Genomic DNA, 25,356 nt, shown 5'->3' with positions numbered 1-25,356 from the left:
AAGCAGCTGCAGGTCCTTTTGGGGGGAGAGTGGAGACCCCCATGATGCCAGCAGAGAGGAATGCTGTCCCCCTCCCTCCCCCCACACACCCTGGAGAGGGACTCTGCCACGCAAAAGGCAGAGGTAGGCCGGCAGGACATGGGCTGCTGGGTGGCTGCAGGGCGGTGGCTCACAGCGCTCTCTCCCTGCAGGCCCTGCCATGGTCCGCAGGCTGGGCTGGCTGGTCCTGTACGGCCTGGCTGTGCTGCTGCTCAGCTGCCTGCTCTTCCTGAAGAAGGAGGCCAAGCCAGTGGGGGGCTCGAGGGCCCACCAGCCCTTCTGGGCTCCCCCAGGGCCCCGCCGCAGCCAGTGTCCCCCCAACCGCACAGTGGCTAACATCTCCTTGTCCTTGCCTAGCCGTCACCGCCTCTTCTTGACCTACCGCCACTGCCGCAACTTCTCCATCTTGCTGGAGCCTTCGGGCTGTGCTGAGGACACCTTCCTGCTCCTGGCCATCAAGTCACAGCCCGGCCACGTGGAGCGGAGGGCGGCTATCCGCAGCACGTGGGGCCGGGTGGGGGGCTGGGCCAGGGGCCGGCGGCTGAAACTGGTGTTCCTTCTGGGGGTAGCGGGACCAGCGCCCCCTGCCCAGCTGCTGGCCTACGAGAGTCGGGAGTTTGACGATATCCTGCAGTGGGACTTTGCTGAAGACTTCTTCAACCTGACGCTTAAGGAGCTGCACTTGCAGCGCTGGGTTGCAGTGGCCTGCTCCCAGACCCGCTTCATGCTAAAGGGAGATGACGACGTCTTTGTCCACGTCCCTAACGTGCTGGAGTTCCTGGATGGCTGGGACCCAGCCCAGGACCTCCTGGTGGGAGATGTTATCCGCCAGGCCCTGCCCAACAGGAACACCAAAGTTAAGTACTTCATCCCCCCATCCATGTACAGGGCCCGCCACTACCCACCCTATGCTGGGGGCGGGGGCTACGTCATGTCCAGGGCCACCGTGCAGCGGCTCCAAGCAGCGGTGGAAGAGGCCGAACTCTTCCCCATCGACGATGTCTTTGTGGGCATGTGCCTGAGGAAGCTGGGGGTGAGCCCCATGCACCATGCTGGCTTTAAGACATTTGGAATACGGCAGCCCCTGAACCCCCTAGACCCCTGCCTGTACCGAGGGCTCCTACTGGTGCACCGCCTCAGCCCCATGGAAATGTGGACCATGTGGGCCCTTGTAACAGATGAGGGGCTCAGGTGTGCGGCAGCCCCCTTGCCTCAACTCCGAGGGGTGGGTTGAGTAGACCCAGTGTTGATTTTCCTATCATGATGACAAATTGAGAACCTTGACACTTGACCCTGATGTGTCAGGGAATGCTGACTTCTTTTTTGTAACCCCCACCGGAACCTTGCTAACACTTATTAAAAACACTGAAACCTGGCTTAACTTGTACCAGCATGTGTTGAATGGGAGCCAAATTTGGCAGCATCTCTAGCGAGGGGAGGTCTCTGTGTGTGTTTCCTGGAGCCCCTTGGGGTGCTGCCAGTCTGGGAGGTGAAGAGGCTGCATAGGGCCCCAGAATATACACACAAACATTTTCTTTTTGAAGTATAAAACAAAAAAAGTTATTCTCCTTCATATACAATAGAGGAACTTGAAGGAAAGAAGGAAAGAAGTGTGGTTGGAATAGGTCCTGTTGAGCACCAGGTAAACACTGCATTCAGTTCTTTAACAATAATGGACTTCTGGCTCCTGGGCTTCAGCTGTCCTTACAGGCAACGAGGCCAGATCACAGAAGGCATTAAAAACACTTAAAAAGAAATCTTATAAACAAGCTCCCCTTTCCCAAAAAACACACATTCCTATGGAGGGAGCAAAGACTAAATCATATTTGAAAATGTGAGTAAGATTGGAAACAGAAGTTAAACAGCTACCGAACTTGTGGGCGTGACAAACAAGGACCCTTCTCTCTGGCTAGGCTGCCGAGATGCTCTGGGTGGGAGGTAAAAAGATGGCTGAGCGGAGAGCTTGCTGAGTGGGGTCAAATGTTAAACAGGGTGCAGTGCCCCAGGGCAAAGAGCCAGGTCCACAGGGGTGAGAGGCCAGGCACTCACAGCTCACTAAGGCCTTCATGGGCCAGGGCAGGATGTGCCACCGCCTCTGGTGCAGAGAAGGCCCTGCTGCCCTTGGGCCGGATGGTGGCCACCCCTGCTCTCCTCAGGCTGACCCGGCAGATGTGGGCAACGGCTCCAGCGCTCAATCCTCACGCAGGTAGGCCTCCTGCTCCGCCTCAGCCCTCTCGTCCCCTTCCTCCTGGGTCTTCTGACGGAGCTCCTCTGTCTGTGCTTCTGCCAACTTGGTTTCTGCTTTCTGGGAAAGCTGGCGCACTTCCTGCACCTGCGACTTCACCAACTGAATATGATTCCTGGCTGTTATCGAGGCCTGATCTGCTCCTGCCAAAAGATGAGACCATTAGGCTGAACGGCCCAATAGGGCACAAGCCACCAGTGGACACAAGGAAGGCCTGGGGCTCTGTGGCTGTCATCTGAGCCCCTCCCTCTCTGCACAGCAGAGAACTTTCTACCTCCACGCTGAGGTCTGCATTTTTCTCCAGCTATCAGCAGCTATCATTATTAATAATTATTAAATGAAATTCCCACAATCCTCTTTATAGCTATACAGCTCTTAGTATAGACATCTTATGAATGTATATAAACATTTTTTTGGCAAATTAATAGCTCATTAATGAAACTGTCAAAGATCTCTTTCATCATGCTACCCAATCTTTTTTTTTTTTTTTAAAGATTTTATTTATTCGTGATAGAGAGAGAGAGAGAGGCAGAGACACAGGCAGAGGGAGAAGCAGGCTCCATGCAGGGAGCCCGATATGGGACTTGATCCCAGGTCTCCAGGGTCACACCCTGGGCAGAAGGCAGCGCTAAACCGCTGAGCCACCCAGGCTGTCCATGCTACCCAATCTTAAGAGAGAACCTCTGCTGGAAGTTTAAAGGGCATCTTTCTCATCTTTTGTACATATTGGAATGCATAGAGAAATATTTTGCTGCTATAAATTTACATAATGACACAAAGGTCTATCGAACATATGTTGCAATTTTTTTTTCTTTAAAAATATTTTTGGGCTCTATCATTCTGTTTACCTGCTATGTACATATGTCATCATATAGATATGCATATTTATCAATTCATCTATAAATCTCAGTGGCTCTTTCCTACCTTACTGTATTATAAGAACCTTCAGTGCTGATAAGTTTGTGGAGAATAGCAAGCACCCTCTTATTTGTTTCTGACCTTGATAGGAATGCCTCTCATATTTCATTACTAAATAGAATTATGAAACCTATATCATGTTAAGAAAGTTCTAACTGCACTTAGATTTACGTCATAAACAGGTACTACATCTTATTGATGGCTTTGGGGCACATATTGACATTACAAAGCTGGCTTTCCTCCTTTACTACAGATAATCTCAAGTAGTGAATTATGTTGATAGTTTTTTTTCAATACTGAAGTATTGAAGTATTTTGAGGGTGAATGGCTATATTTGACTTATATTTATAAGTGATGCTGACCACAGTTTTATTTCAGTGTTGGCCTAGTGGAGTGGGGGTCAAGCCCATGCTGGCTTTATACAACAACAGTTGGGAGGCTTGCCATCATGTACTATGCACTGCTATACTTAACATGGGAATTATATTTCTTGAAGACTTGGTAAAACTTTCCACAAAACAAACTGGGCTTAGTGTCCATTTTGGGGGCATAAAATCTTTGAATATTATTTCAGCTTTTATGGTTATTGGTTTTATTTGGATTCTTTACTTCTTGGGCCAATTTGGGATTTCATAGATTGTAGTACTTACATAATGAAAAGCCCTTAGTATCTATAACAGCTCTTTCTGATGTAACTTTTGCCATCTAAAAAAATCATACTTGCCAAATTTTTTTTAAGGAATCATATTTTGCCTTTTTAACTATTTTAAAAATATTTTATTTTCTTTTAGAGAGTGTGAGTGAGCACATGAGCAAGGGGAGGGGCAGAGAGAACCTCAAGCAGATTTGGCACTGAATGCGGAGCCCCACATGGGGCTTGATTTCACAACCCTGAGATCGACCTGAGATGAAATCAAAAGTCAAGACGCTTAACCAACTGAACTACCCAGGTGCCCCTATTTCTTTAAATCTTCTTACATCTTTTATTTCATTTATTCTACAGCGTCTAGATGTATTTTCCACTTTTTCTAGCTGTATTACAAGTTTAATTTGTTCACTGCCAGTACTTGATATAGTGACTATTACCTGTCATTCATGGCTCTTCTTTGGATTTATGACATACACATTTAAATGTGTCTGTTTCTCTCAAAGAGTTACTTTATCTGCAGCTCTCTGGGTCTGCTGCATCACCATTCCAAGTATTTTTAAATTTCCATTTTAATTTTTGGTCAGAGAAGGGGGTAGGAAGGAATTTGCAGAGTCTCTGTCATCTGGCACAAAATCAGTTTTTGTGTTTGAAAAGAGTTTTTTTTGGGGGGGGGCAAAATTTTATATTCACCATATATACTTGGTTAAGCTTTTTTTTTTTTTTTTAATTTATTTTTAGAGAGGGACAGGGAGGGAGAGTGAGAATCTTAAGCAGGCTCTGTGCCCAGTGTGGGGCTTGATCTTATAACCCTGAGATCATGACCTCAGTCAGAATCAAATTTGGACCCTTAACTGGCTTAACCACCCAGGTGTCCTTGTTAAGTTTTTAAAAATCATTGTTTCAACCTGTAACAGGTTTACTTTTTGTTTTTTTGGACTTGATCTGTGAATCTCTGAGATGTGTATAAAACTTAACTTTTCCAGGGCATCTGGGTGGCTCAGTTAGGGGCCTATCTTCGGCTCTGTGGAATCCCAGGATTGAGCCCTGCACTGGGCTCCCTGCTCAACGGGGAGTATGCTTCTCCCACTGACTCTCCTCTCATGCTTTCTATTAAATTAAAAAACAAACTTAACTTTTCCTTGTAAATCTCAATTTTTGCTTTATTAGATATATTTTCATGATTTTTAGTTTTAAATATTTACTGATTATGAAATAAGATAAAAATCACGCATTATTGGGGCACCTGGGTGGCTCAGTTGGTTAAGCATCTGCCTTCAGCTCAGGTCCTGATCCCAGGGTCTTGGAATAGAAGGCCTGCATTGGACTGCCTGCTCGACTGCCTGCTGAGCAGAGTGTCTGCTTCTTCCGTTCCTTTTGCCCCTCTACCCCACTCATGATCTCTCTCTCTCTCAAATAAATAAAATCTTAAAAAAAAAAAAAATCACCCATGATTATTTCAACATCCAAACTATATTAGCATTTTGGTGCGTTTCCTTCCAATAATCTGTTCTCAGCAGTTTTCTTCCATATTTCTTCTCATCATTCTTTCCATCCACATTTTTTTTTTAAGATTTTATTCATTTATTCAGGAGAGACACAGAGAGAGAGGCAGAGACACAGGCAAAGATAGAAGCAGGCTCCATGCAGGGAACCCGATATAGGACTTGATCCTAGGACTCCAGGATCATGCCCTGGGTCAAAGGCAGGCGCTAAACCGCTGAGCCACCCAGGGATCCCTCCATCTACATTTCTTCTTCATCGTTACTCCATGAACTTGAGACCATACTATACATACAGTTTCACATCCTACATTTTATTGAAGTATAATTAACATTAGTCTTGCATGTACAACATACTGATTCACACATCAATGCTCAGCGCTCACCACGTTAAGTGTAGTCACCACCTATTCCTGTACAATGTTATTAGAATATTATTGGCTATTTCCCAATCCTGTACTTTTCATTTCCATGACGTATTTATAACTTGTTTGTGCCTTTTATTTTTTTATATTTTTTATATTTTTATTTTTTATTTTTTTTAAGTTTGTGCCTTTTAATCCTCTATTTTGCCCAGCTTCCCACCCATCTCCCTCCCTCTCTGCCAACCACCAGTTTGCTCTCTGTATTTAAGAGTCTGTTTTTTGGGATCCCTGGGTGGCGCAGCGGTTTGGCGCCTGCCTTTGGCCCAGGGCGCGATCCTGGAGACCCGGGATCGAATCCCACATCGGGCTCCCGCTGCATGGAGCCTGCTTCTCCCTCTGCCTGTGTCTCTGCACCTCTCTCTCTCTCTGTGACTATCATAAATAAATAAAAATTAAAAAAAAAAAAAAAAAGAGTCTGTTTTTTTAGATGCCATATGCAAGTGAAATCATATGATACTTGTCTGTCGGACTTCTTTCACTTGGTGTAATCAATACCCTCCGGGTCTATCCATGTTGTTAGAAATGGCAAGACCTAATACTTTTTTATGGCTAATATTCCACTGTATGTGTATATATGTATACACACACATCATTCATAACTTCTTGATCCACTCATTTATTAGTGGACACTTGGGTTGCTTCCTTATCTTGGCTATTGTAAATAATGCTGTAGTAAATGGGTGCACGTTATCTTTTTAAATGTGTTTTTGTTTTCTTTGGGTAAATATCCAGTAGTGGAATTACTGGATCATATAGTATTCCTATTTTTAATTTTTGAGGAAACTCCATACTGTTTTCCACAGTGGCTGCATGAATTTACATTTCTACTAATACTACACAAGAATTCCCTTTATCCACATCTTTGCTTATACTTGTTATTTCTTGTCTTGATAGAAGCCTTTCTGACTGCTGTGTTATCCCGTGATTTTGATTTGCATTTCCCTGGTGATTAGTGATTTTGAGCATCTTTTCATGTGTCCGTTGGCCATCTGTATGTCTTCTTTGGAAAAATGTCTATTCAGATCCTCTGCCTATTTCTTAACTGGATTTTTTTTTTTTTGGTGTTGTGTAAGTTCTCTATATATTTTGGATATTAACCCCTTATACATAATTTACAAGTATCTACTCCCATTCATTAGGTTGCCATTTTGTTTTCCTGATAGTTTATTTTGCTTCATTAAAGCTTTTTATTTTGATGTAGTCCCAGTAATTTATTTTTGCTTTTGTTTCCCTTGCCTGAGGAGACATATCCATATATATGTTGCTAAGGGTGATGTCTGAGAATATTGCCTGTGCTTTCTTTTAGGAGTTTTATGGTTTTTGGTCTCAAAGTTAGGTCTTTAATCTGTTTATTTTTTGTATACGGTTTAAGAAAGTGGTCCATTTTCATTCTTTTGAATGTAGCTGTCCAGTTTTCCCAACACCATTTGCTGAAGAGACTTTCTTTTCCCCATTGTATAGTCTTGCCTTCTTTGTTATAGGTCAATTGACCAGAGGTGTGGGTTTGTTTCTGGGCTCTCTATCCTATTCCATTTGTCAGCCTCTGTGATATGTGCCAGTATGACATTGTTTTGATTACTATAGATTTGTAGTATACCTGGAAATCTGGGGTTGTGATACCTCCACTTTTGTTCTACTTTCTCAGGATTACTTTGACTATTCAGTCTTTTATGGTTCCATACGAATTTTAGGATTATTTTGTTCTAGTTCTGTAAAAAATACTATTGGTATTTTGATAGGGATTGCAGTGAACCTGTAGATTGTTTAGCAAAGTAATGGATATTTTAACAGTATTAATTCTTCCAATGCATGAGAGCATAGTATGTCTTTATTTCCATTGTTTTCAATTTCTTTGATCAATGTCTTATAGTTTTCAGTGTCTTTTGCATCCTTGGATAAATTTATTCCCAGTATTTTATTGTTTTGGGTGCAACTGTAAATGGGGTTGTTCTGCTAACCTTTTATTGAGAAAGAGAAAGAGAATGCGTGCGTGCAAGTGGGGAAAGGTGCAGAGGGAGGAAGAGAGAATACTAAGCAGACTCTGTACCAAGCAGGGCTTGATTCCACAACCCAAGACCATTACTGGAGCCAAAATCAAGAGTGGATGCACAACTGACTAAGCCACTCAGTTGTTCCTTGTTAATCTTTTTTTTTTTTTTTTTTTAACCACTGAGTATGATGTTAGCTTGGGTTTTTCATATATGACCTTTATTATGTTGGGGGGAATGTTCCCTCTAAACACACTTTGTTGAGAGTTCTTAACATGAATGGATGTTGTATTTTGTCAAATGCTTTTTTTGCATCTATTGAATTGATCCTATGGTTTTTATCTTTCTTCTTGTTAATGTGAGGAATCACACTGATTTGCAAATATTGAACCACCCTTTCATCCCTGGAATAAATCTCACTTGAGTTTGGTTAATCATCTTTTTAACGTATTACTGAACTCAGTTTGCTAATATCTTACTGAGTATTTTTGCATCTATGTTCATCAGAGCCACTGGCTTCTAGTTTTCTTTTTCTTTTAAATATTTGAGAGTGAGCATGTGTGGGGAGAAGGGGAGGAACAGAGGGAAAGGGAGAGAGAATCCCAAGCAGACTGCCTGCTGAGTGTGGAGACTGATGTGGGGCTTGATCTCATGACCCTGAGATCACAACCTAAACTGAAACCAAGAGTAGGAAGCTTAAAAGACAGTGCCACCAAGGCACCTGGTTTTCTTTTTTTTTTTTTTTTTTTTTTTTTTTTTTTAAATTTTTTTTTTTTAAATTTTTATTTATTTATGATAGTCACAGAGAGAGAGAGAGAGAGAGAGGCAGAGACACAGGCAGAGGGAGAAGCAGGCTCCATGCACCGGGAGCCCGATGTGGGATTCGATCCCGGGTCTCCAGGATCGCGCCCTGGGCCAAAGGCAGGCACCAAACCGCTGCGCCACCCAGGGATCCCTGGTTTTCTTTTTGTAGTGTCTTTGGTTTTGGTATCGGGGTAATGTAATGCTAGCCTTGTAGGATAAATTTGGAGATTTTCTTTGTCTTCTGTTTTTTGGACTAGTTTTGCAAATAGGTATTACCTCTTTTATAAATGGTGGAATTCAATTTGGTGAAGCCATCTGGCCCTGGACTTTTGTTTGGTGGGAGGTTGTTTTTTTTTTTTTTAATTCCATCTAATTACTAATAATTTTTCGGTTTAAATTTTCCATTTCTTCCTAATTCACGCTTGGAAGATTTTCTGTTTCTACGAATTTATTATTTCTTCTAGATGGTCCAATTTCTCAGCATATAATTTTTCATAATATTCTCTTTTAACCCTTTGTATTTGTTGTTTGGTTATTTCTCTTCATTTCTGATTTTGCATACTATTTTATTGATGAGTCTGGCTAAGGTTTATCAATTTTGTCTTTTGAAAGAACCAACTCTTGGCCTCAATTTTTCTTTTAAAGATTTTATTTTGGGACATCTGGGTGGTTCAGCGATTAAGCGTCTGCCTTTGGCTCAGGGGGTGATCCCGGGGTCCAGGATCAAGTCCTGCATTAAGCTCCTTGCAGGGAGCCAGCTTCTCCCTCTGCCTATGTGTCTGCCTCTGTCATGAATAAGTAAAATCTTAAAAAAGAAAAAAAAAGGATTTTATTTTTGAGCAATCTCTACACCTAATATGAAGCTCAAATCCACAACCCCAAGATCAAGAGTTGCATGCTCCACTGAACCAGCTAGGCACTGCTAGCTTCACTGATCTTTTCTATTTTTTAAGATTTCCTATTTATTTCTGCTCCAACCTTTATTATTTTGTTCCTTCTACTAGCTTTGGGCTTTGTTCTTTTTTTCTAGCTCCTCTGAGGTTTTTGTTTCTTGAGGTAGGTCTGTATTACTGTAAACTCAGAACTGCTTTTGCTGTGTCCCAAAGATTTTGGACCATTGTGTTTTCATTTTTCTCCGTGTATTTTCTCATTTCTGCTCTGATTTCTTGGTTGACCCACTTGTTTAGTAGCATGTTTAAGCTTTAAGTTTGTGTATTTTTCCAGATTTTTTCTTGAAATATATATATTTTTAAATTATTTATTTATTCATGACAGACACACAGAGAGTGGTAGACACACAGGCAGAAAGAGAAGCAGGCTCCATGCAGGGAGCCCAGTGCTGGACTTGATCTCGGGATTCCAGGATCACGCCCTAGGCCGAACGGAGGCACTCAACCACTGAGCCACCCAGGTGTCCCTTGAAATAGATTTCTAGTCTCGATTCATTGTGGTAGGAAAAGATAATAGCATTTCAATCTTAAACTTATTGAGGCTTGTTTTGTGGATTACCATATGATCTGTCCTGGAGAAGGTTCTATGTACACTTGAAAATAATGTGTATTCTGTTTTCGGATGGAATGTTCTGTGTATAGGTTAGGTCCCTATGGTCTAATGTATTGTTCAAAGCCATCATTTCCTTTTTTCTATCTGGATCATCTATCTTCTGATGTAAGTAGGGTGTTAACGTCCCTTACTATTATTGTATTACTGTCAATTTCTCTGTTTATGTCTGTTAATATTTGCTGTACATATTTAGGTGCTCCTATGCTGGGTGCATATTTACAATTGTTATGTTTTGGATTCATTTATCATTTATGTAGTGTCCTCCCTTGTCTCTTGCTACAGATTTTTGTTTTTTGTTTTTTTGGGTGGTCGGGAGAATGCACACATTTGGAAGGGAGAGAGGGAGAGAGTTTAAGATTTATTTTAGAGTGTGGGGTAGGGGTGGGGGTAGAGGGAGAGGCAGTGAGAATCATAAGCAGACTCCATGCGGAGTACAGAGCCTGACACTGGACTCGACCTCATGAACTTACCCAAAAACAAGAGTCAGACATTCAACTGACTGAGCCACCCAGGTGCCCCACAACAGTCTTTTTTGTCTACTTATCTCATAGAAGTATTGATTGCTACCTCAGCTTTTTTTTGGTGGTGGTGGGGGCTTGTTTTCATTTTCATGGTATATTTTTTTCCATCCGTTCACATTCAGTCTGTACATGTCTTTGGGTCTAAAGTGAGTCTCTTGCAGGCAGCTTATAGATGACTCTTGTTTTTTAATCTATGCAGTCACCCTATGTCTTCTGATTGAAGAACATTTAAAGTAATCATTGCTGAGTATGTATTTACTGCTGTTAATTGTTTTCTGGTTGTTTCTATAGTTCTTCTCTGTTCCTTTCTTCTTTTGCTCTTTTCCCTTGTGAGTTTGATGGCTTTCTTTAATGTTTATTTTTTGTGTATCTATTATAGATTTTTGATTCGTGGTTATCATTTGGTTCATATATAATATCTTATATGCATAATCTATATTAAGTTGATGGTTGTTTAAGTTTGAACACATTCTGGGACACCTGGGTGGCTTGGTGATTGAGTGTCTGTCTTTGGCTCAGGTCATGATCCCAGGGTCCTGGGATCGAGTCCCCCCATCAGGGTCCCCACAGAGAGCCCGCTTCTCCCTCTGCCTATGTCTCTGCCTCTCTCCCTGTACCTCTCATGAATAAATAAAATCTTAAAAAGAAAAAAGTTTGAACACATTCTTAAAGCACTACATTTTTACTTGCTCCATATGTTTTATGTATGTGATGTCATATTTTATATCTTTTTGTGTATCCTTTGACTAGTTTTTATAGATATAATAGATTTTTACTACTCTTATGGTTTAACCTCCATATTGCTCTTCAAATGAATAATTAATATTTTTACTATATATTTGCTTTTACTTGTGGAATTTTTTCCTTTCATAATTTTCTTCTAATTATGGCCTTTTCTGTCCACTTAAGAATTCCTTTAACATTTCCTGTAAGGCCGGTTTAGTGGTGATGAAATCCTTTAACTTTTGCTTGGGGAAACTCTATATATTTCTTTTTTTTTTTTTTTTTTTTTTTTTTTTTTTTTTAATTTTTATTTATTTATGATAGTCACTCAGAGAGAGAGAGAGAGAGGCAGAGACATAGGCAGAAGGAGAAGCAGGCTCCATGCACCGGGAGCCCGACGTGGGATTCGATCTCGGGTCTCCAGGATCGCGCCCTGGGCCAAAGGCAGGCGCCAAACCGCTGCGCCACCCAGGGATCCCTGGTTTTCTTTTTGTAGTGTCTTTGGTTTTGGTATCGGGGTAATGTAATGCTAGCCTTGTAGGATAAATTTGGAGATTTTCTTTGTCTTCTGTTTTTTGGACTAGTTTTGCAAATAGGTATTACCTCTTTTATAAATGGTGGAATTCAATTTGGTGAAGCCATCTGGCCCTGGACTTTTGTTTGGTGGGAGGTTGTTTTTTTTTTTTTTAATTCCATCTAATTACTAATAATTTTTCGGTTTAAATTTTCCATTTCTTCCTAATTCACGCTTGGAAGATTTTCTGTTTCTACGAATTTATTATTTCTTCTAGATGGTCCAATTTCTCAGCATATAATTTTTCATAATATTCTCTTTTAACCCTTTGTATTTGTTGTTTGGTTATTTCTCTTCATTTCTGATTTTGCATACTATTTTATTGATGAGTCTGGCTAAGGTTTATCAATTTTGTCTTTTGAAAGAACCAACTCTTGGCCTCAATTTTTCTTTTAAAGATTTTATTTTGGGACATCTGGGTGGTTCAGCGATTAAGCGTCTGCCTTTGGCTCAGGGGGTGATCCCGGGGTCCAGGATCAAGTCCTGCATTAAGCTCCTTGCAGGGAGCCAGCTTCTCCCTCTGCCTATGTGTCTGCCTCTGTCATGAATAAGTAAAATCTTAAAAAAGAAAAAAAAAGGATTTTATTTTTGAGCAATCTCTACACCTAATATGAAGCTCAAATCCACAACCCCAAGATCAAGAGTTGCATGCTCCACTGAACCAGCTAGGCACTGCTAGCTTCACTGATCTTTTCTATTTTTTAAGATTTCCTATTTATTTCTGCTCCAACCTTTATTATTTTGTTCCTTCTACTAGCTTTGGGCTTTGTTCTTTTTTTCTAGCTCCTCTGAGGTTTTTGTTTCTTGAGGTAGGTCTGTATTACTGTAAACTCAGAACTGCTTTTGCTGTGTCCCAAAGATTTTGGACCATTGTGTTTTCATTTTTCTCCGTGTATTTTCTCATTTCTGCTCTGATTTCTTGGTTGACCCACTTGTTTAGTAGCATGTTTAAGCTTTAAGTTTGTGTATTTTTCCAGATTTTTTCTTGAAATATATATATTTTTAAATTATTTATTTATTCATGACAGACACACAGAGAGTGGTAGACACACAGGCAGAAAGAGAAGCAGGCTCCATGCAGGGAGCCCAGTGCTGGACTTGATCTCGGGATTCCAGGATCACGCCCTAGGCCGAACGGAGGCACTCAACCACTGAGCCACCCAGGTGTCCCTTGAAATAGATTTCTAGTCTCGATTCATTGTGGTAGGAAAAGATAATAGCATTTCAATCTTAAACTTATTGAGGCTTGTTTTGTGGATTACCATATGATCTGTCCTGGAGAAGGTTCTATGTACACTTGAAAATAATGTGTATTCTGTTTTCGGATGGAATGTTCTGTGTATAGGTTAGGTCCCTATGGTCTAATGTATTGTTCAAAGCCATCATTTCCTTTTTTCTATCTGGATCATCTATCTTCTGATGTAAGTAGGGTGTTAACGTCCCTTACTATTATTGTATTACTGTCAATTTCTCTGTTTATGTCTGTTAATATTTGCTGTACATATTTAGGTGCTCCTATGCTGGGTGCATATTTACAATTGTTATGTTTTGGATTCATTTATCATTTATGTAGTGTCCTCCCTTGTCTCTTGCTACAGATTTTTGTTTTTTGTTTTTTTGGGTGGTCGGGAGAATGCACACATTTGGAAGGGAGAGAGGGAGAGAGTTTAAGATTTATTTTAGAGTGTGGGGTAGGGGTGGGGGTAGAGGGAGAGGCAGTGAGAATCATAAGCAGACTCCATGCGGAGTACAGAGCCTGACACTGGACTCGACCTCATGAACTTACCCAAAAACAAGAGTCAGACATTCAACTGACTGAGCCACCCAGGTGCCCCACAACAGTCTTTTTTGTCTACTTATCTCATAGAAGTATTGATTGCTACCTCAGCTTTTTTTTGGTGGTGGTGGGGGCTTGTTTTCATTTTCATGGTATATTTTTTTCCATCCGTTCACATTCAGTCTGTACATGTCTTTGGGTCTAAAGTGAGTCTCTTGCAGGCAGCTTATAGATGACTCTTGTTTTTTAATCTATGCAGTCACCCTATGTCTTCTGATTGAAGAACATTTAAAGTAATCATTGCTGAGTATGTATTTACTGCTGTTAATTGTTTTCTGGTTGTTTCTATAGTTCTTCTCTGTTCCTTTCTTCTTTTGCTCTTTTCCCTTGTGAGTTTGATGGCTTTCTTTAATGTTTATTTTTTGTGTATCTATTATAGATTTTTGATTCGTGGTTATCATTTGGTTCATATATAATATCTTATATGCATAATCTATATTAAGTTGATGGTTGTTTAAGTTTGAACACATTCTGGGACACCTGGGTGGCTTGGTGATTGAGTGTCTGTCTTTGGCTCAGGTCATGATCCCAGGGTCCTGGGATCGAGTCCCCCCATCAGGGTCCCCACAGAGAGCCCGCTTCTCCCTCTGCCTATGTCTCTGCCTCTCTCCCTGTACCTCTCATGAATAAATAAAATCTTAAAAAGAAAAAAGTTTGAACACATTCTTAAAGCACTACATTTTTACTTGCTCCATATGTTTTATGTATGTGATGTCATATTTTATATCTTTTTGTGTATCCTTTGACTAGTTTTTATAGATATAATAGATTTTTACTACTCTTATGGTTTAACCTCCATATTGCTCTTCAAATGAATAATTAATATTTTTACTATATATTTGCTTTTACTTGTGGAATTTTTTCCTTTCATAATTTTCTTCTAATTATGGCCTTTTCTGTCCACTTAAGAATTCCTTTAACATTTCCTGTAAGGCCGGTTTAGTGGTGATGAAATCCTTTAACTTTTGCTTGGGGAAACTCTATATATTTCTAATGATAATCTTGCTGGGTATTCTTGGTTGTACGTTTTTTCTTTTAGCACTTTGAACATATTATGCTACTTCCTTCTGGCCTACAAAGTTGGTGCTAAAAAAACAGCTTTCAAATACCCCTTATGGGGTATCTTTTGCATGTAACTGTTTTACTGTTTTTAAAACTCTGTTTATCATTACTTTTTGCCATTTTAATTGTGTCTTGGTATGGATCTCCTTAAGGGCTATCTGTGCTTACCAGATTAGGGAAATTTTCTGCCTCTTTCTCTCTCTCTTGTGGGATCCCTATAATGCAAATGTTATTATGCTTGATAATGTCACCGAGTGCCCTTAACCTGTTTTCATTTTTTATTTTTATTTTTGCTGTTCAGCTTGTTTTCCATCATGCTGTCTTCCAGGTCACTGATCCATTCTTCAGCACCCTCTAATCCACTGTTGATTCCATCTACCATACTTTTTCTTTCAGTTGTTGAATTCTTCACCTCTGACTGGTGTTTTTTTCTTTTTTTCTTTTAAGAGAAATAGAGGGGCAGCCCAGGTGGCTCAGCGGTTTAGCGCCGCCTTCAGCCCAGGGCGTGATCCTGGAGACCCGGGATCGAGTCCCACGTCGGGCTCCCCGCATGGAGTCTGCTTCTCTCCCTCTGCCTGTGTCTCTGCCTCTCTCTCTCTTATGAATAAATAAATAAAGTCTTTAAAAAAAAGAGAGAAATAGAGAGCAAGAGTGGAAGTGAGGAGCCTAATGGGACTTGATCTCACCACCTGGCTGAAACCAAGAGTCAGACACTTAACCTATTGTGCCACCCAGGCGCCCCTCTGACTGGTTCTTTTCATAGTTTTTCTTTGTTCAAATTCTGAGTTCGTCTACTTTTTTCTCAAGTCCAGTATCTTTATGACCATTACTTCGAATTCTTTATCAAGCATATTGCTTCCTGATATCTTCTGAATTGTTTTAATGCTTTTAGTTTTGAATCCTTTTTCTCTGACATTGCTCGGCCAGTTTTTTGGAGTAGCTTTCTTTTTGTTAATAATGTTCAGTTTAGTTTTTTGTAACTTTCAGCTGTCCTATAACATTTTGTTTTAGGTGTCTCTAAACTGTTATAGCTGTGATTATTTTTTTGAACCTATTCATAGTTATTGTGATGACTTACCTTAGAACCTGTTCACCTATTTCTTTTAAAACTTCCTGTCTTAACTGAATTTATCAAGTTTTCTTTGTTTAGCAAAGTCTAATGTTAAGCTAATGTCTATTTCTTCTTCTCAAAACAAAGACTGACATGCTTCCACTTCTTCCCCAAACTGATTTAAAAATTTAACACTCAGAACTTTTGTTAAGTTTTATTAAATTTACTTCATTATTCTTTTATTTCAGTTTTTTCTAAATTAATTTCTTTCTTCACAAAGTAGTTTTTCCAGGAAGCATGTGTGGTTGATAAACTTTGAGTATTTTTATGTCTGAAATGATACTTGGCTATATATAAAATTTTAGGTTATTGATTTGTCATCTTGTATCCGAAGGGTTGTTGATCAGAAGACATATCTGATTAAGGTAAGTCTCCTTATAGTTTAAGAACTTTTCTTTGATTTTTTTATATTGACCCTTTTTTGCCAGGATTTTAAAGTGTGAGCTCTTTTATGAGTTTTGTGGAAAATGTCTTTTTTCCCAGATAATGCTTTAACTTTGAACACATGACCTCCCTTTTCTCCAGCTCAATCTAAGCCTGCCTAGGTGAGTGAAGGCTGCCTAGGGGAATGTTCATCATGGAATGCCTCAACAAACTGTACCTAGAAACCCTGTTCCAACTTCTGGTGTGGCACTGCTATAACGCTACTTTCACAGTTCGACTGTTTCCACTCCTCATTCCAATTTGGTACTCCAGCCCCTAGTCTTTCTTTTTTTTTTTTTTTTTTAAGATTTTATTTATTCATGAGAGAGAGGAGCAGAGACAAAGGCAGAGGCTCAACCGCTGAGCCACCCAGGTGTTCCAGTCTTTTATCTTTAAGAAAACCAAAGTTTCTGTGAACTACCCAGTTTGAGGCCAGTTCAGGTAAGAATAAACTAGAGTTTTCTTCAAAATATGTTTAGTTAAAAACCTTCAGCTAAAGCCCACTGGATGGATTGTGAGGTTCAGAAAGCGTCCTCGTGCTTATGCATAACTGCATTTTCTCCATTGGGATACAAAGGTGCAAAGGCTTTAGTACTGAGGCTGCTTCCTTACCATACCCAGCATCTCAGTGAATTTCTTAACCTTTTGGTCTCCATTCTCTTCATTTGTAATGACGGAATGCTAATCCTCACAGTTCCTTAATAAATTAAAAGTACCTATAGGGACGCCTGGGTGGCTCAGTGGTTGAGCATCTGCCTTCGGCTCAGGTCATGATCCCAGGGTCCTGGGATTGGGTCCCACATAAGGCTCCTCACAGAGAGCCTGCTTCTACCCCTGACCTATGTCTCTGCCTCTCTCATGAATAAAAATTAAAAAAAAAAAAAAAAAAAAAAGTGCCTATAAAATGCTTACTGCAGGAGCATCTGGGTGGCTCAGCCGGTTAAGCATCTGCCTTCAGCTCAGGTCATGATCTTAGGGTCCTGGGATCAAGCCCCATGTCAGGCTCCCTGCTCAGTAGAGAGACTGCTTCTCCCTCTCTTCTCTTACTCCTCCCCCTCCACATATACTCTCTCACTTTCTCTCTCAAATAAAATCTTTTTTTTTTTTTAAAGATTTTATTTATTTATTCATAGAGACACAGAGAGAGAGAGAGAGAGAGGCAGAGACACAGGCAGAGGGAGAAGCAGGCTCCACGCAACAAGCCCGATGTGGGACTTGATCCCGGGTCTCCAGGATCACACCCCGGGCTGCAGGCGGCACTAAACCGCTGCACCACCGGGGCTGCCCTCAAATAAAATCTTAAAAAAAAAAAAAAAAAAAAAAAAAAAAGGAAAACCTTTTAAAATGCTTACTGCAAAGCCTGAAATAGACTAGTACTCAATAAATGATAGCTACTATTTGTCCTGGATTTGCCATTGACTAGGATTCCAGGTCTCAGTTTCTCCATCTATACAATAAGGTTCACACAAATTGATGGTCTCCAGTCTCCCCTAACTGTACCACTGTATGACTAGTTAGCCATTAATATTGGGGTTATAAAAAGAATAAGACGCTTAAAAACAATTTGGACACAATCATTTTCTAATCAGCAGTAGTTGTGTCATTTTCTAGATATGGACTCCCTATAATGGAAATAGGGATATTCTCTCACAAAGTTAGAGCCACATGGCCTTAGACTAATCTAAATCCCTCATTTTACAGCCAGATGAAAACTAAAATGGCACCTTGGTAGTGACAACTTGAACCTACCAGTTTGATATGCAGCTTCTGCTGCCATCTCCGAAAGACCAAGTGCAGTCAGCCAAGTGGTTTCCAACTTCAAGTATTCTTGTTGTTTTGAAGTCATCTGTAAATTAAATACAACACTTGAGACAACATGAAGAGGTTAATAATAAGTACATTAAAATAAGCTTATTCAAAATAGATTTAGAGAAGAGTTACTGTTAGTAGACATCTCTGTATTAGTGCCCCTACCTCATTGTGGTATCTAACTTTCTCCTTACCTCAACTCTGGCTCCAATGATCACCTGCCACACTTCATCTTCCTCCTGTGAATTCATCTTCCCAAGTAAACTTGTGTATTGTCGGTACAGAGAAATTAAGGTATAAACGGCCTACAAATACAGAATAAATAAATCTGAGTAAAATAAGTGAGGCATATTAAGATTAGTGAGGTTTACATGTCAAGTAGAGTCTGACTCTTCGAGTCCTTCTACCTCACTGAAATTGCACTACTATAGGAGGTACAGGCATTATTCCTGGACATAAGTACTGCTACTTGTCAACTTCTGTGTTTCTAAAAGCTTGTTAGCAATTCAGACACAGAAAGACAACACAAAGTAGAGGGAAAACTCAAAGTGAAGGGGAAAAGCTGCTGAAAAATGAAGGTACAACAAACCTATAAATGATCTGATTATCCAGATACCTATTAGCTCAGATAAGTGGTTTTTAAGCTATCCCCACCAAGAAGCTGCTGGTGCTGCAAGTGGTAGACTCTAGACCTCTTTACCCTAACTGAACCCAATTAGTTAGGTTCCTGTGTCTTATATACTGGGCTACTATATTTAAAGATTTTTCTTTTAAAAAGGGTTCCTGAAAAAGTTTCAAAAACCACTGATTTAGGTCAAGGGCTCAGACAGCTTCTGTAAAGGGCCAGAGTAAATATTTTGGGCTTTATGGGCCCTATAGTCTCTCTTACAACTATTCAAATCATGAAAGCAGTCATAGACAGCGTTTGGACAAATAAGCCTGGCTACAATCCAATAAAACTATAAAAACAAGCATCACACTAGATTTGGTTTACAAGCCATAGTTTGGTAACCCCTGGTTTAGATGATCAAGATGTAACAAGAAGATACTTACCTTAGTATATTCAGTGATTGCTTCAATCAATGCATATGTGGTCTGAGAGAGAAAGGTAGAGGTGCTATCTGTTACCAAAGACACAGCCCTCCTCATTAATGCATCGTTACTAAGAGAATGAGGCTCCAATTTCTGAAAGACACAAACATTTTCACTCAACTTGTAGCCTAAAGCTCAAACCAAGAACTTCAACTTCAACACGGTCAAGTGAAAAACACTTCTCACACTGCAACTGCTTATTTTCTTTTTAGGCTTTGTTTTTGCTATTAGAACAATATATGGAAATAATTCCAGAGTATGCTATCTACTTTTATTCTTTATGTTGTGCTCCAAAAGGCCAAACATTTATCTGAAATAAAAGTCTAGTAATTATAACCAACATTTAATTAAGTTACAATTCATTCATTATCACAGTGCCAGATACTTGGGATATGAACATATGTAAGATATATTCTCCATCCTCAAAGATTTCAGATGGGGAAGGGGAAGAGCTGGGGTGAACAGAGAACTTGAAAATTAATGTAATCAAGTACCATGAGAGCTGTAGCAGAAGTCTGTATCTTTTTTTTTTTTTTTTTTTAAGACTTAATTTGAGTCAGCATGTGTGCATGAGGGAGGGAGAGGGAGAAGCAGACCCTCCACTGAGCAGGGAGCCCGATGTGGTGCTTGATCCCGAGATCCTGAGATAATGACCTGAGATGAAGGCAGACACTATAATGACCGAGCCACCCAGGTGCCCCAGAAGTCTGAATAAGCTACAAGTAGGGGCACACATAAGAAAACAATCACTTCTATGTTGAATAGCTTAGAAAAGGCTTCACAGAACTGATGAGGGATAAGCTGAGTCTAAGAAAGTAAATGGGTGGATGAGGGAGAGCAATTCTGAGCAAAATGAGCAGTATGGTGGTCTTTGGTAAGCGCTGGGAGCTCTTCACTCTGACCACCACTATTATGTTAAAAAAAAAAAAAAGCCAATATAACTATTTCAAGAGTTATGGAAATGTGGCCACCTTAACTAAATACAGGTATTCTCTGCTTTCTGAAAGTCTGCATTGTCTCTTTGCTTTTAAGGTACTTGACTGCATTAATACATGATTTCAATAACCAAAAGAAGTCCAGGAAGGATTTTCAAGTTTACAAAGAAGAAAAAAGAAGTTACTGTACTAAACGTCATTTGTAAAAAGCATAGTGCCATAACATGGACTTTTGGAAAGATACTCTTCACTTTATGCTGAATTATAAAAGGTTTTACAGGGGTGCTCTACTTTCAAGTCATCCCTGACTCTGCCTTTTCCTTCCTCAGCAGAGCATTTACTGTATCAGAACAAAGAAACCAATTCCTCTAATCATATGCTGTCTTTTCTATTTAGAGTATAAACCCATAAATCACTGGCTTTTGAAAGTAGCAATCAAGAAGTCTTGGACACATGAACAAATCCAGGATTTTATTTACTATATTTATCTCTCATTCTATCAAGTATTCATATGTACCTTGCATTGAAGGTACAAAAAGACTGGAAAGAATATTATTTCTACTCACTGGAAGCTAATTTTGATATATTCTAACTTATGTCTTCATAATGCATTTTATTTTAATCTCAACACTGGGCTTGATCCCACAACCCTGAAATCACAATTTGAGCCAAAACCAAGAGTCAGATGCTTAACCAACTGTGACACCCAAGCATCCCCATAATGCATTTTACAGTGCATTTTCACTGGTTCCTCGCAACAGTCCAGGCATCAGCACTTCTTTTCTACAGATGAGGAAACGGAAACTCAGAATAGTTACATAAACTTTCCCCAAAAGTCACATATCCAGATCTCAAACCACATGTTTGTCAACGTTTGTACCCTTTCCGTTATGCTCTGACTCAGGAGAGTGCCAGATAATCATAAATATCAAAATATACAATACATGTGGTCAGAAAGAGGAAAATCACTGTTGGCCAGAAGCTCTGAAAGGCTTTAAAAAAGAGGTGGGACTTGGGTCTAAAGACAGCTAGGATGAAAACTGTCAGGCAGCCTGGGGAAGAAATAATGAGAAAACAAATACATCTGTTGCATGCAGGGGATGTTCAGGAATCTGGTTACCAGATGGCACAGGGGAGGTGAGAGAGCAAGGAGGTAGGAGTACAGGGAGTTAGCTGGGTTTTAGTTCTGCAACCCAATGGAGAGCTGCTGCCAGTTTTGAAGAGCAGAAATGGAACTGCCATTCCTACAGGATAATAACCTGAGGCTCCTGTCATGTGGTCCAGAACTCAGGTAACTGAGGCTTAAGAAAAGTGTATGAACTGAGAAAGGATAAACCCAAAAAATTCTTCTGAAGGTAAGAAGAAAGGCTATCTTAATCGTGGCAGAAACCAGCCTGGTGTTAAGTAAGGGTTTTAGGGTTAACAATTCATGAACAAGCAGCAGAGATGAGGTTTGGTGTGAGGAACAAAAAGATGCAGGCTCATGAGTCAGCTAAATGGAACTGGTCTTCTTGTGATAAACACACACAGGTAGGTATCAGTAATATTTTGCCAAAATGGGGTTTGCTAATTTCCTATTTAGGAAACTCTTTCCCAGAAAGCATATAACCAGTGATCTTTTTATCATACTTTCATATCACAGGTGCCACTTTCATATCACCTACTTGACAACGCCCCCTAGATGTCTACTAGACATGTTAGACCATTATTCCAAAACTGAACTCTTGATTTCATCTTCCCAAAGCCCACTCCCTTCCACTCTAATAAATGACAACTCCAGGGCAGCCCAGGTAGCTCAGCGGTTTAGCGCCGCCTTCAGTCCAGGGCCTGATCCTGGAGACCCAGGACCAAGTCCCATGTCGGGCTCCCGGCATGGAGCCTGCTTCTCCCTCTGCCTGTGTCTCTGCCTCTCTTTCTCTCTCTGTGTCTCATGAATAAATGAAAAAAATCTTAAAAAAAAAAAAAAAAAAAGGTAACTCCATCCTTTCAGTTCCTTAGCCTTTTTTAAAAATCTTGGAATATACTCCACATTCAGCCCATCAGTAACTCGTGCTGACCACATCTGGTCCACTTCTCCCCACCTACACTGTTGCCTGTCCACTCCAAGCCTGGACTAGAGCAACAATGTCCCACTGGTCTTCCTAGTTCCACACAACAACCTTTAAAAACTTCTGTGAGATCATAACAGCCTTGTATTAAAATCCTCTGCGGTATTCCTTTTCAGAATAAAATTCAAAGCCTCACAATGGTTCAAAAGGACGAAACAGTTGGATCCTCAGCTAATTTTCTAGTCTTCTCTATTATGCTCTTTCTTATTCCAGCCACATTAACCTTTTTGCTGTTCATCAAATATATCAAGTATACACACCTGCTTCTAGGTTTTTGCACTCGAGTTCCTTCTGGTTTTATTTTAGCACTCCCTATACTTTTACCCAGTTTGTTCCCTACATAAGCACTCATCATAGCACTTTATATTTTTCTCCTCTTCCTTTTCCCTAGAATGTGGGTATTTTGCTTTTGTTTGTTTGGGTTTTTTTTTTTGTTGTTTTTTTTTTGTTTTTTTTTTTTTTTTTTTGAGAGAGAGAAATAGGGAGCAGAGACAGAGAGGAAGCATCTTAAGCAGACTCCATGCCCAGGGCAAAGCCCTGTGCCAGGCCAATATGGGCCAGATCTCACTACCCTGAGATCATGACCTGGGCCTAAATCAAAGGCAGATGCTTGTGGTGCCTGGGTGGTTCAGTCAGTTGAACTTCTCTAACTCTTGATTTTGGCTCAAGTCATGATTGAGCCCAAGGTAGGGCTCTGTGCTCAGTGAGGAGTCTGCTTATCCTTGTCCCTCTCCCTCTGCTCCGCCACCTCCCACCACTTTCTAACATAAATAATAAAACCTTTAAAAATTAAAAAAGTCAGAGGCTTAACTGACTGAGCAACCCAGGCACCCCACCCCAGAATCTAAGTTTTATGAGAGCAGCAACTGTTTTTTTCTTACATTTCCAGCATATGGCACATTAAAGTTGCTCAATAAATTTTTGTTGCATGGAAGACTGTTTTGACGATAAATTCCATTATCCTCATCTTATTACTGTTTCTTCTCTATACAATTTGATCACCTTGACATATTGTTCCTACTAAATGGGACAATTTGCTCAGCTATGAAAAGATGATACTGGTATGGGAGAAAGTGCTCCCACACCATTCTTGGGTGTGGGAGCACTGGATAACACTTAGAGCTTGTCTGATGGTTCACTGCCACGCTGAGATTTCAGGAAGGCACAGCACACTAAGAAACACCCAGTGACACTACAGTATTTTTACCTGTGCAATAGGAACTGCACACAAGGTCACACCAAGTCCAACTGCCACAGTTTTGTGCCATGGTCTTATCAATTCTGAGAAGCAGCGCTTCTTAAAGTTAGCCACGACAGGAACACACTGCCTGTACCTAGAAACACAAGTCAAATTTAGGAAGGCGGTAACTACCAATCTGTGGGTTCCTTCAATTTGCAGGGGTGAGAAACTCACACCGGCCAAGCGGAAGCCCACACGAAGGCGTTGGGTCCGCCCTCAAGATCACAGGGCCGGTGGGGGGGCGTGCCAGACCGGAAAGCCCCCGTTCGTTGGAAGGAGGAACTTCCACCCGACTCCCGGGAACCCCGGCCGCGCCGGAATGCTGGTCCAGGGGTTTCGGAGTTCAACCGAGAATAGGCGTTCAAATTTAAAAGGCGGTCTCAAAGCTTTTTAAAAATCTCGGGCCAAAATGAACACTGCTGTAGGGAGCGCTTGGCTCTAGACCTCTGTCCCCAATAGGCTACACCTGGAGCCCGCGGCCACCAGGGCCGCGCGGGGAAAACTTCCTCTCATAACCCGCCGCTCGCCCGGGCCGCCCCCCATCTCCCTCCAGTGTCGGCGATCGGCCAACGAACTCGCCGGCAGGCCGACGCGCCCCAGGAAGCCAGCCTGAGCGCGGGGCGGTGGGGGGCGGGGGCGGCGACTGGCGTTCAGCCAGTGGAATAATGGAGAAGCCGTCAGTGAGCAGTAACCCCTGGACTTCGCCGAGGGGGCGGGAGGCAGAGTCCCGACGTCCTCGGACCTAAGAGGGGCGGGACGCCGCGGCCCTCTCGGCCGTGGAGCGAAACGCGCGCCTGCTAGGCCGACGCGCTCCCTGCGGCGCCTCCCCCTTGCGGTGCTGCCCTCGTACCCCACCACAGCGGTACCTGAACAGGGAGGCTACGCTCCGCGACAGCCAGCTCCTCAGAGCCGCCATCCTGTGACGGCCGGACGCCAGACGCACACGCCGGAAGTGACGCCACTTCATGAGCGGAGGACCGGGCGCGGCCTCTTCTTGAGCGGGCCAGGCCACATGACCACACCCCCGCCCGAGGGAGCCGTCGGGATTGGACAGGAGGGGGCGAGGGCGGGGCTTAGGGTAACGGCAGTAACGGCTGCTGCGAGCGCCCAACGGCCGGAGCTTCCGCGCGGGACCGGGCGCGTCCTGGGCCTGAAGGCGAGGAGCGGGCGGAGCGGAGTCGGCCGTCGTGAGAGGAGATTGGACTCCACCCGGGCGAGGCCGTGCCTCGAGAGGGAGCCCGGGTCCGGGCGCGAGGCGCAGAGTTCTTCCGTCAGCGTTTGGAGCTTGTCGGCCGCGGGGGCGGGGCAGCGCGCGGTGGGGCTGGCGGCTGGGGGCGGGCGCGGCGGGGGCGGGGCTGCGGGCGCTGTCACTTCAGCACCAGGAAGTAGGTGGTCCAGCCAGCCAGCAGCAGCGCCCCGATGAGCACCGTGTAGCTGAGGAGCACGAAGGCCAGCAGCTCCCGCAGCAGCTGCAGCACGTGGATGGTGGACGAGGCTGGCATCGCCGCGCGCGGGAGGCCCGAGGACCTACGGGGCAGGGGCACTCGGGAGTCCCTGAGCGCGCAAAGAGGACCGTCGCCCCGCAAGCTCACCCCTCCCCCCATCGGCCACGGAGCCCTCGCTGCTCAGCCAGGCGGTGGTGTAGGGGGGCTAGGCTAGGTCCTGGCCCTCCAAAGAGTGAACACGCTGTCCTAAGGCTGAGGAAGCCCAAAGTGCTGATTTTCTAACATTCAGCTGGACGCTGCCTCTGCATTTACATTATACAAGTCTTTTAAACCAAAAGTTCCCCCT

The 25,356-nt window shown here is 42.1% G+C and overlaps 2 protein-coding genes across 4 annotated transcripts; one reads left to right on the top strand and one right to left on the bottom strand.

The window, feature by feature from the left end:
* The first annotated feature begins 199 nt into the window (after positions 1 to 199).
* Positions 200 to 1,415, top strand: B3GNT4 (UDP-GlcNAc:betaGal beta-1,3-N-acetylglucosaminyltransferase 4). Its single transcript, XM_025473818.3, has one exon. The coding sequence runs from the start codon at positions 200 to 202 to the stop codon at positions 1,271 to 1,273; it is 1,074 nt and encodes a 357-aa protein (XP_025329603.1). The 3' UTR covers positions 1,274 to 1,415.
* Positions 1,416 to 1,839: 424 nt separating this feature from the next.
* Positions 1,840 to 24,591, bottom strand: DIABLO (diablo IAP-binding mitochondrial protein). Of its 3 annotated transcripts, none has more exons than XM_025473816.3 (6): positions 24,432 to 24,591; positions 23,533 to 23,659; positions 19,244 to 19,375; positions 18,385 to 18,495; positions 18,131 to 18,227; positions 1,840 to 2,427 (listed from the first exon to the last, which is right to left on the bottom strand). In XM_025473816.3, the coding sequence occupies exons 1-6, from the start codon at positions 24,530 to 24,532 to the stop codon at positions 2,231 to 2,233; spliced, it is 765 nt and encodes a 254-aa protein (XP_025329601.1). In that variant the 5' UTR covers positions 24,533 to 24,591; the 3' UTR covers positions 1,840 to 2,230. The 3 variants fall into 3 exon arrangements, with proteins under 3 accessions (XP_025329601.1, XP_048957711.1, XP_025329602.1); XM_049101754.1 differs by lacking the exon at positions 24,432 to 24,591 and adding an exon at positions 23,740 to 23,761; XM_025473817.3 differs by lacking the exon at positions 23,533 to 23,659 and having other exon boundaries at positions 24,432 to 24,584.
* Positions 24,592 to 25,356: the final 765 nt, after the last annotated feature.

Source organism: Canis lupus, chromosome 26 (genome assembly GCF_003254725.2).
Source record: "Canis lupus dingo isolate Sandy chromosome 26, ASM325472v2, whole genome shotgun sequence".
NCBI classification, from domain to species: Eukaryota; Metazoa; Chordata; class Mammalia; order Carnivora; family Canidae; genus Canis; species Canis lupus.
Note: the sequence above shows the minus strand (reverse complement) of the source record. Positions and strands in the feature narration are given on the sequence as shown.